Below are 11178 nucleotides of genomic sequence, written 5' to 3' on the forward strand. Positions count from 1 at the left end.
CGTGAGGTCTCGGCCGCCCCGGTGCTTTCCGCTCCCGCGGATCAGCCCTGGGGCCCTGATCCCCGTCCCCACGCCGCCATCTCAGTGCCGCTCCCACGAGGGGCAGAACGCCGAGGCTGAGGAGAAAAGCGCTGCATGGTGCGCTCGGGCACAGACCAGCGTGTTTGCTGTGCTATTGCGCTGAGTGGGAGGGACATTTTGTCCTGGAAACGGGGCCCTGTCTCTGTGTCCAGCCGCCGGGCGCGTGTGGGGATGGGGCAAAGGGACGGCGGCGCCATGACGCCTCGTGCCGCGACGCCCGGTGCCAGGCGGTGTGGGGGCTACCATGGCTTCTCTCCTGAAGCCGTAGAGGGAACAACCCCGGGCCAGCGCGGCTCCTATTAGCCGGGATCAGCGCCCCCCGCCCGCGGCAGCTCCCCCATCCCGGCCCCCGGCCGACCGGCCCCAACTCCGCTCCACAGCTCCGCCCCGAGCCGACTCCGGGTTTTCAAAACCACTTCGCCGTAGATAGACAGCCAGTTCAGCCAAGAAAAAGCCGCAAAGCGTCAGCACAGTGTTCGCCTGGCGCTGCCGACCAATCCACATTGCTCGATCCCTATATCCCGCCCTCCGAGGACAAGTTCTGCCTCGGTCCGCCGGCCATGTTGAGTGTGGCAGCCGCTCTGCTCCGTTTGGAGGGGCGTTTTTCCCACCCCTTCACCTTTTGCTTTGCACTTTCCGCGCCGGGGGCTGTACAACCACGGCGCTGTCTCACCACCGGGGCCGTTGTGAGCGGCGGAGCGGCTCCCAGGGGATGGTAACACCGTGTGGTTGCCGCACGAAGGGCTCTCGGCGCCATCTTGAGTGTGGCAGAGTCCCCTCACTCGCTGCGTCGGTGCCCCGTTACCCCGCGGTGTGAGGGCGATAGATGTGGCCCCGGTGCTCGCGGGCGCAGTGCGAGGGGTACGGCCGTATATAACGGAAAGCTGCGGAATGGGGAGCATACAGAAGCTCCTGGTGCGCCTCCAGCCTTTAACTCGCACAAGGCTGGGGAGGGGGGAAGTAGAAGCAGCTTGAGTACGGTTTTTTTTTTACTGTAAAATAAGCAAACGGGTGGGAATCCCGCATTTCTGCGCGGCAGGCTGGGCGGGCCGCCCCTCCCCGCTTCCCCCAGGGGCGGCCGCGGTTGTTGTGGCCAAAGTTTCCGCGGGGCGCCGAAAGCACAGTGAACGAGAGGGGCAAGCGGGGTACCGCAGGAACGGGGCTGCCCCAGGACCACCGGCAGTCCCATGGTAGCGTGACGGGGGAGGGTAGCGCCGGTTCTCCCGCATTACTGTTATTATTCTTATTTTTAACTCTTATTATTTCCCCTCCGCAGGCGCGGCGGGAGCTTCCCCCCCCTCACTCCCGCCCGCCGCCTCACACGGCGGGAGAGGCGGGGCGGAGGCGGCGGGGGCGGAGGTAGCTCGGGAGGCGTGTCTCTACGTCCCTCTGCGCCCGCCACGCTGAGACCGGACCCAACTCATTACCGCAGTGGCGGCGCTCTCCGGCTCCTTTAAGCGGCCGTGCCCCATTGTTTGCGCCGCGGCCAATGGGCGCCCGGCGGCCGCGGCGCGCGCGGCCAATGGGGCGCGGCGCGGGGCAGCGCGCGCGCCGCCCCCCGGCTCTATAAGAGGGCCGGCGGCGCCGCGTGAGTTCCCACTGGCTCGCGCAAAGCCATCTTGGCATTGTTCTGCCCGCCCGCCCGCGCCGCCGCAGCCCCGCGCGACACAGCCCCGCACGCCCCCGCCATGTCCGACGCGGCCGTGGACACCAGCGCTGAGATCTCCGCCAAGGTTAGCGACCCGACGCCTCGTTCCCTGCTCCACAGCTTTTTTCTCCCCTATCTTAATTTTTTTTTCTGAGCGATTTCTGGCTTTTTTTCCCCCTTTTATGATTTTTTTCTTTTAATCGAATTTTTTTTCCCCCCCTTGCCCGTCCCGCCCCCTCATTTCTCCCCCTTCTCCCTCCGTCCTTCTCGTTGAAGTTGGCGGGGCGGCGCGGCGCGGAGCCGGCGCCGCCGCGCTCACTGTGCGGGGCTGCCAGCGCCGTTCCTTTGTCTACAGTGTGCGGGAAACGTGCTCGCCGCCTTTGCCGGTGCTGTCGAGCCCCGCCGCTCCGTGTCCCGCTCCCTCCCGTCTTTCCTGGGGACAGCGGCTGACCGTCCCGCTGCGGAGGGGCTTGGGGAGCCGGGGGGGTACACGCCGGCAGTGCCTCGGCACCCGGCAGCGCTCGCTCATTCAATCCGCGGTGTGGGAGCTTGACAGCCCCGTCAAACTTGTGTCCCGCTCGGCCCCGTCCCTGCGGGGGGGGTGTGGGGGGAAGCGCTCCGGAACACGCACCGGAGGGGGGGGGGGGCAGTGTCTGTTGGGGGGTTGCTGCCGAAAAGCGGGGTGGGCGGGTGATTGCTATTTTGGAGTTGCACCCAGTTGATGCGGGAGGGGCGTCTGCTGTGTCGGTGTTGCCCCTCAAGTGGGGGGGGGGGGGGGCAGTTGTTTTTTCGGCGTTGCCCTCCGGAAGGAGTGGGGGGGGGGGCATTTGCGCTTTAGGTGCTGCCCCGAATTGGGGGTTTCTATATCTGAGTTGCCCTCGGAGGTGAGAGGGAGTGGGGGGTGCTCCGGAGTTGTCCTGGGGGGGCTTTTGTTATTTTTTAAGTTGCCCCGATGGGAGTACCCCTACAGTGGGAGATACCCCGGTGCGCTGGGGCGGCGAGGCTGAGGGCGCAGGCTCTGGCCCGAGCTCCTCGCAGTGGGATAACTTTGCGAGTCGCTGCTGGAAGTGATGGGAAGCCTTTGGGGAGCGCCGGTACCAGCCGGGAGAGGCTCTCCCGGGAGTCCCCGCTGCGGCTCCCGGCGCACGCCTTTGTCTGCGCTCCGCGGCGGAGCGTCCCCCGGGGGGACTGCGCTCCCCGAGCGGCCACGGTGCGCCCCGTTGAGTCCGGGGCCACGGCCGGAAAAGTTGCGAGGGGACCCGACCTGGGCTAGTGCGTGGGAAGGCAGCGGAGGACGCGCCCGGCGGCCTCCTCACCCTGCGCCCCGGCCGGCCTCGGGTCGCGCTGCTCCCGGGGGAAGCGCGGCTGGAGGGGAAAAAAAAAATATCCGATGGGGAGGAGGGCTTATAAAAAACAACCAACAAAACGCCGTTTCTGGCAGATTTCGATTTCACTTCTGTTTCCCGCTCCCGCAGTCTTGCCCCCATCCCGCTTGCCCTGCCTCCGTTCCGGGGCCGCGGCTTGGTCCCCGCCGCCTCCGGCTCTCCCGCTGCCGGGAAGCGGCGAGGCGGGTCGATCCCCATCCTTCCCCGGGGAAACGGGGCCAAGTTTGCCGTTAACCTTCCCCTGCCCTTTACTGCGTGCGGGAAGTGGCCTCGTCTCTGGGCTCACCCTCCTGGGAGCGATCAAGGGTCCGCGCTGCAGGGCGGGCGGAGGCGCGCACGGCGGCAAGGTGACCCCCCCCACATCCCCGAGAAGCGCGGAGGCACCGGGGGCAGTTCGCCCTCGTCCCGCCTCGCCGTCCTGAACGCTCCCGGGAGGCGGGGATAGGGGGGGAAGGGGCTCCCGCCCCGCCCGGGCGCCGCCCCCGGCCGGTGCCGCGGGGCGCCCACCACGTGCGGGCCTGGGAGCCGGAGTCCGCCGCGCCGCCCCCGCCGGGACTACAGCTCCCGGCAGCCCGCGGGGCGCCGCGTTGGCCGCCGGCCAATCAGCGGGACGCGGATAGTGGCGCGTAGTTTGAATGGCGGCTGCGCGCGTGGCGGCGCGGGTGAGCCCCCTGCCGGCGGGAGGCGCGGGCTGCGGCGGCGCCTCTGCCGTCCCCGGCTCCTGATATTCCCCTGCTTCCCACCGGGATCCTGCTGAGAGCAGGGCCGGGGAGAAGGTAGAGCTTTCTGGGCCGGTGGTATGTGACTCTACACCGCTGCTATTCATTCCGTAGACAAACAGACCTGACACACCTATAATTAGAGGCCGTGTCCCAGCCTTGGCACCTGAGCAGCCCTGCTGCTGCACTGGCCTTTAGTCTGGATGTTCCCTTGTACATCTGTTTGTGTTGGAGTGGGAAAGGAAAAGGGAGAATCTGTGATGCTCTCTGCAATCCTGTTGCTACCACAAACTTCATGACCTGGCATTGTGATAGTGGTTAAACTGAGAGCATTTTCAGTGATGCAGAAAAGGTCAGGGTTGGAGATCTGTCCAGCTAAAGTGCCCAAGAGTGAGTTGTTCCTTCACTTGGAGAATTGCTTGCAGTTTGTGAACAACTTGTTTTAAAAAGAACTGTTGGGCACTGTTAGATGTGGAAATTCTGATCGCTTGACTTATTCTGTGTTTAACTTGGGAACTGCTTTGTCGCCCTCGTGCCCATGTGCCTGGTGTGATGCAGCAGCTGTAGCCCAGTGATGCATGAGAGGCCAAATGGTTGTGGAACATGGTAGTGGAAGCCACTGACAGTGTAAAACTGTGGTGGAGCTGGGCAGTGTACAGGAAGTGGCCTGGGATTTGTGTGTGAGCAGTGAAAGGAGGTGGGAGCTTGTGTTTGTTTTACTCCGGACTCCTGGGTAGGTTTGCTTAGGTGAGGTTTGGTCAACAGGTGTTGTCCCCTCAAAGCTTTCTTCCAGAGAGTCTTTCCTCAATGCACTGGCACCCTGCTGGGTGCCTCGGGACGAAACAGCATCTGTCTATTTGAGTAACCTGGTGGTCTAAAATGCCTGTGCTTCCTCCCCTGAGCAGTTTGCAGGCGAGAAGCCCTCTCTGAAGGGGGCAGTGATCACACTAGCAGGACCAGGGCTGTGCTTTTCCCTGCTGTGTTCCCATGAGGCAGTGGCTCCCGGGAGTGCAAGTGCCCGCTGTCTGTAGGTGGCACGGCAGCTGCAAAGGGCCGGCAGGAGGGGCAGAAGCCACCGCAGTACAGCAGGAGCTTCCAGCAACTTTTAAACACCTCATGGTTGCTGCTGAAGGAGGCTGTGGCTGTGCTGTTGGCCCTGGGGAAGGGCCTCCCTGCTTTCCTTGGCTGGGGTAGCGCTCACTATGCTGAAGGATCTCGCTCCAGCTGATGGAGGAACAGAAGGGGAGGAGGATGCAAGCAGAGATGCCAGTGTTAAATCCAAGTGTTCTTAATGCAGGAACATAAAGTTGGATCCTTTCAGCCTGTTTGCTGAGCGACTTGGCATGACATTTTGACAGTGATCAATAGCAAAAACACACAAGCTCCCGCTCTGCTCGCGATGGAGGCTTGAACCAAACTAGCCAGGCACGGCTCTTGGAGCAGTGTAAAAATAGACTTCTTCCCCCACCCCATCCTGTTACACTTTAAGCTGTGAGCTGGATGCTGGAGCCTCCTCTCTGCTGCTGCGAGAAAGACCAGGCGTGTAATATTTGCCGTATGATTTTCCCCAAGCAAGGCAGAGACCACAGCCTCTGCTAATGAGTCCCTGGGATTTGTTCCTGCTGTGAAGGTACTGAGCTGCCGTGGATGCCTGCAGCCCCAGGGCGGTGGAGCCCGTTCTTTGGACGGGGCTGCCGGCTCTCCATGGCATTGCAGGAGCTTGCGTGGACTGTGCTAAGATGGGCAATCAGCCAGCTCTGCTGCTGTTGAGCATATATGCAGGCAGCCAGCTCTGTCTGTTTGGGAGCTCAGAGGTGAAACAGAGCAGTCTCTTTTTTAGATGGCTGCTCTGGCAAGGCTGGCTTGGATTGAGATTCGCCCCCATGTTTTCCCGTTCCCAAGGAGGAGCCAGAACGTGGCGAACAAATCTGTGTGAAGAGAAACCAGCTCCTGCTCTCGCTCTCAGACTGTTTTTCACACCTGATCTGCAGCTTCTCTGACCCAGACACCTGGAATCGGAGTGACTTCTCTGCTTTTCTGCTCCTTCCAGGATCTAAAAGAGAAGAAGGAAGTTGTTGAAGAAACAGAAAATGGCAGAGATGCACCAGCCAACGGCAACGCTGTGAGTATTGCTGCAGTCTGCTGAGAGAGGCAGAGTCTGTAAACCAATACCTTTTTGTTTTCCTCTCTTTTTGCTTTTGCTGCAAGTTTGTCTCTAGCACTGTTTAGAGGGGACCCCTGCGAATGGCAGCCCTGAGCCCTGCAGAGCCCTCCAGCCTTGGTGTTTCACGTAACGCAGACACTCCCAGCCTGTGGGCTGTTCAAGTTGTGCAGAAGAGAAGGGCTGGGCTTGGATTCCCTCCCTGACAGCCGTGTGAGGCTGTCCAGTACCACCTCTTCCCTAGGCAGGGATAAAGAGGAAAAAAAATTTAAAAACCCACTAGGATTTACAATGTTACAACCAGTTGAGCTGGGAAATATATCATGTACAAGTAAACTGGTTGGTTTCCTCTTCTAACATGCTGGGGGAAAATCACTGTGCCACATTTCAATGTGTCATGAGAGCCATTGCAAGCTTTGTCTCAAAGCTGCAGCCCCAAGTTACTGTGGGCTTGATCCTTTGTTGCCTGGGTTGTGTGGAGGCAGGAAGGAAGTGGGATATGCACCCAGGGCTTCGGTGGGCTGGTGCTTTACTTTCGGCAGGAAAGGTGGGAATGTGCACTTGCACTGAATGTCTCTTCCACCTTCTCCCTTCCCAGTGCATTTTTTTAAGTGATGTTTTGTCTTGCCAAGGAGAACGAGGAAAACGGAGAGCAGGAGGCTGACAATGAAGTAGATGAAGAGGAAGAGGAAGGTGGTGAAGAAGAGGATGAGGAGGAAGAGGGTGATGGTAACTTTGTTTGTTCCCCCCCATCCCACAGTGGTGTCCTGTTCTGGACAGCAGGCTCCCGGGAAGCGGAGGCGAGCAGAGAGAGCAGCATCTCCCCCTCGTGGCTGCGGGCAGAGAGCTCCCACCAGACAGGCTTGTTCCTTCCTTGCTTGCCCGAGCCACCGCTGCTGGGAGTGAAGTCAGCCTTGAATCCCTTCCAGCAGGTTGAGGGCAGATTCCTTCCTCCCTCCCTCCCTCTCTCTGGCCAGACAGCACCGTACCGCGGCGCTGAATAAGCGCATTAGCCCTTCCGTGCGAGTAGTAAAATCTGCCCTTGACTCCTGTGAGCACAGCCACTGCTGCAGACACCAGCACTGGCCAGTGGGACAGGGACAGCCCTGGGTGGCCATGCCTTGGCCCAGGCACAGAGGGCATGTCACCATCCTTGTTCATGGAGCAGCATGCTGAGAGGCTCACGCAGCCCTCTTTCCCAGGCTGGATGTTGTGTGGAGACAACCAGAGGAACCTGTGGCTGTTACCTGCTTCTCCAGCTGGAGTAGATGGGCTTGCTTTGAGCTTTCTATGGCTGCAGTGTCCCTGCCCTCTGCTGCTTCCTGACCTGACCCAGCCTGGAAGTGGGTTTTGGCAGCAGTGACTTGCCAAATCACTTCTCACTCTCCCTGCTATTATTTTTTTCCCAAGAACTGCTTGGATGAATAACATTGTTTATTTTTATCCTTGTTAAGGCGGGGAGAAAACCTTTCTTGTTATGCTGAGATGAACTCGGGGCCTCTGATTATCTCTTACTAGGTTAATCCCCTGTGAATTTTTGGTTTACGTGCTGACCTACTAACCTGATGGCTAGTTTTGGGAGATGGGGACAGGGCTGAAAATTTAATGACCATTAAACCAGTGCGTATTCAAAGAGTGTGAGCTGGGAAAGCCACCTCCTTTGGGGTAGCACTCTCTCAGCAGCCTGTTGTGCCCTTCAGTAGGAATTAGTTCACTAGGAAAAGCTGGGAATTGTGACCCTCTTTAACTTGTGGTTTTAATGCCTGGGGACAGGTGCAGCACTGCTATGTGCTCTCCTGAGCCCGTTTAACCCCAACCCTACTTTAGGCTGGATGAGATGGGGAATACTTGGCTTTCCCTGTTCCTCTTGGGCAGGAGCAGGGAGGATACGTGTGCTGCAGGCGCATATGTGGGGTGGAAGTGTTGCTTGGATACTGCTGTGACAAACCCGGGGAGCTTTGGTCCCGCAGTGCCACCCCTGCTCTTCCCAGCTCACCAAGCACAGGCACGATTTGGCACGCGGTGCCTGGAGACGCCGATGCCTTGCAGGGCTCCGGCATGGGCTCTGACCGCTGGCACGGGCTCTGTCCGTGCCTGCTGCCCTCGGGCGATCCCTGCCTGAGAGCTGCACCTGAGCACTGCAGGAGAGAGATTTAAGGGCAGCAAGTCCAGCTTGCATCAGCTTTTTTAGCCAAGACTTGCAGCCAAACTCCCGGGGTTTGACAGCAGAGGAGAGCTTGAGGGTATATTTTCCTCTTGCATCTCTCCATCCCATCTCATTATTTGCTTTGCTTAAAGCAGCTCAAAGAACTAAAAATGCTCCCAATCAGCTTGGTTCTGTCACCTGACCTGCCGGCCAGCCCCAGTGCATGTGATGGCTGCCGGGGTGTTGATCCATCGCTGGGAGCTAATCTTGGCCCTTCCCGCCGCATGGGCCACACTGCAGCTGGGCACACGTTGGGAGAGGCGGGGGGAGGATGGGCTGACCTTAATCCCCCGGCTGTCCATACGTGTGGCTCGTGGCGGTGGTTTAAAGCCAGCTTACTGGCCTTAACTCTCTAAGTTTTAGTAGGGTCTCCTGTTACACAAGAGACTTGTCTGGACAGCTGAGAAGCTGTTCTGCCTCTGGGCTTGCCCCTGAGTCCCCAAAACTGGCTGAAGGTGATTGACTCAGTTGTTCTGATCCACTGGCCTATTTGAGCTCAAAGTGGGTCAAAGCCCAGAGCTCACTGCTCATCCTCCTGGCTGGCTGTAAGATAAGTTGGAAGCATTTGTTTGCTGTTCTGATAATTAGAAAGTGTTCTGACTCAGAACTAATGCGTTCTGGCTCTCTTAACTCATTAAAGATGGACTAATAGCTGCGAAGGGAAGCAGAAGTAATCTGGAGTGGTTAGGCAGAGCAGCCACTAGAAAGAGTTTTTTCCTCTCTCTTTTTTTCCCCCCCATTTTTGCCATGATTTCGGCACTTGTGGCAGGTGGGGGTTTTGCCATCCCACTGTGTTACAAATGCAGTGTGAACCAGACTTGAGGCTGCCAATCCTTATTTTCCCATTGGTGGGTCAGGTCAGTTGGATGCCCAGACAGCCACCGTGTCCTCTGTCACCTGTTGTACTGAACAGGCTGTGTGCTACCTGGGGAGATGGGGACATGGCATTGCAGCATGGGGATGAGACAGTATTAAACTCACGGGGGGGGTGTGGGGTACTGGAACTCTCCCAGAGGGTCTCACATTTCCTCCCTTTGTACTCCAGGTGAGGAAGAGGATGGTGATGATGATGACGAAGCTGAGGGAGCCACAGGCAAACGGGCAGCTGAGGATGATGAGGTAAGAAGAGTAGGTACCCCCTCAGAGCCACACATGCTCCCAGAAGGCTTGGGGGAGAGGGAGGGTGTCATTGGGGCCACAGGGGCTGGGCTGGTCTTAGCCCTGGGCCTGGGATGCTCTGCCTGTGTGCTCCCCATGTCTCTCCAGGGACACAGCCCAGTTCTGTTTATATGCTGGCCTGGTTAGGGGGGTGTCTGCTCCTGCCCAGTGGAGCCCTGGCCCTGGACTGGGGAGCCCTGAAATGCTCAGGGCAGGGCCTGGGTGAGGGCACTCGGGGGCGGGGGGGGCTCCCTGAGAAGAGAGGATTTTGCCTGAGGGGAGAGAAACATCTGGCCTTGCCCCTGAGGTGGGAGAGGGACCCGAAAACTCCCCTGCCTCACTCCCTGCCCTGGGGTGGCTCCTGCCTGCCCCCAGCAGGCCCCAGTCCCCATCTCCTCTCCTGACAGCTTTGCTTTCCCCCCAGGATGATGACGTCGATCCCAAGAAGCAGAAAACTGATGAAGATGACTAGGCAGCAAATTATTATTATTTTTTTTTTTTAAATAAGGAGGAAAACAAACCAACAAAAAAGGCCAGCGCATCCTCTTCACCCTTGGGTCCCCCCTTGGGACTCCCGTTGCAGCCCCCTTTCCCACACACACCCCCTTCCTCCCCCCTCCGCCGTGGTCATCCTCACCAAGTAGAGTGAACCCCGTCCCCGCCCCCCGGCGCGGCGCTGCCACTCAATGAACATGGAAATGATTCGCCCGTTAGCGGGGAGAGAAAAACCCTCCCCTTCCCCCACAAATCCCCTCCCCCCCCAAGCACCAAAACTTCAAGGCCCTGCTTTCTTTCTTAAAAGTACTTTAAAGGAGAATTTGTTTGTATTTTTTATTTACATTTTATATTTTTGTACATATTGTTAGGAGGTCCGCCATTTTTAAGTGATCTCGGATTGACCAAAAGGGGGGCTTTGAAGTGTATATCTCTCTTGTTACCTATCTCTGACTTTACTTGTGGTGTGACCAGGCCCAAACCATTATCTCAAAAGAGAATAAAACAAAACCTTGTAAAAAAAAAAATTAAAAAAAGACAAAAATGCAAAAAAAAAAAAATTACAATCTTATTCTGAGCATTCCAGTAACTTTTTTTGTGTATGTACTTTAGCTGTACCATAGATCGTGGTTTGTATGAGGTGGCAAGGCCAAAGATAAAAGGTTTTCTTTTTTTTTTCTGTCTATGAAGTTGCTGTTTATTTTTATTTTTTTTCTTTTTTTTTGGCCTGTTTGATGTATGTGTGAAACAATGTTGTCCAACAATAAACCGGAATTTTATTTTGCTGAGTTGTCCTAACAAGGCTGCCTCCCAACTGCTGCTTTTTGTTTTAGTTTTCATTTGTTTTAGTTTTTTATTTCTTTCTTCCCTTCTTTATCTCCTTTCTTTCTTTGCTTTGGACTTGGGCTGGGAAGAGAGGCAGGGGTGCAGGGTGTTGATGGGGAGGGGTGGGAGGCTGTGCTGTCCCCCAGCTGCTGTGGAGGTAGGGGAGTTAGTGTCTTTCCATGGCTGTGTGCCTGTGGAAAGCTGCACCGGCACCCCCAGCATGGCCTCTGCATGATCCTGCATGCTCTGGCTGCCCTTGGCAAGAGGTAGGGATGGGTCAGGCTGGGAAACATGGACAGCAAGGGAGTGTAGAGGACCTGGGTATTATGTTTGCTCAGCAGTTCTGTCTCTGCAGCCAGATTCGGTGGGGAGTGTTTGGCTTGTGTAGTGGGGATGAGAAACCCATCCCCAAAACCCTTCCTTGCAGTATCTGCTGAAGGTGCTTGACCCCTGGTTGTGGGGTGGGGAGACCTCAGACTGTGTAAATGCATTCCTACCCT

At 57.6% G+C, this 11178-nt stretch overlaps 1 protein-coding gene across 4 annotated transcripts; it reads left to right on the plus strand.

Annotated features, from left to right (window-relative positions):
- The first annotated feature begins 1667 nt into the window (after nucleotides 1-1667).
- Nucleotides 1668-10654, plus strand: PTMA (prothymosin alpha). 4 transcript variants are annotated; one of them, XM_005525005.3, is made up of 5 exons: nucleotides 1668-1814; nucleotides 5884-5955; nucleotides 6627-6723; nucleotides 9246-9319; nucleotides 9783-10654. In XM_005525005.3, the coding sequence occupies exons 1-5, from the start codon at nucleotides 1770-1772 to the stop codon at nucleotides 9828-9830; spliced, it is 336 nt and encodes a 111-aa protein (XP_005525062.1). In that variant the 5' UTR covers nucleotides 1668-1769; the 3' UTR covers nucleotides 9831-10654. The 4 variants fall into 4 exon arrangements, with proteins under 4 accessions (XP_005525062.1, XP_014109947.1, XP_005525063.1 ...); XM_014254472.2 differs by having other exon boundaries at nucleotides 6627-6717; XM_005525006.2 differs by having other exon boundaries at nucleotides 6630-6723.
- Nucleotides 10655-11178: the final 524 nt, after the last annotated feature.

The sequence above is a fragment of the Pseudopodoces humilis genome, chromosome 11 (assembly GCF_049639895.1).
Source record: "Pseudopodoces humilis isolate 2021_Gansu_Grassland_sample_001 chromosome 11, ASM4963989v1, whole genome shotgun sequence".
NCBI classification, from domain to species: domain Eukaryota; kingdom Metazoa; phylum Chordata; class Aves; order Passeriformes; family Paridae; genus Pseudopodoces; species Pseudopodoces humilis.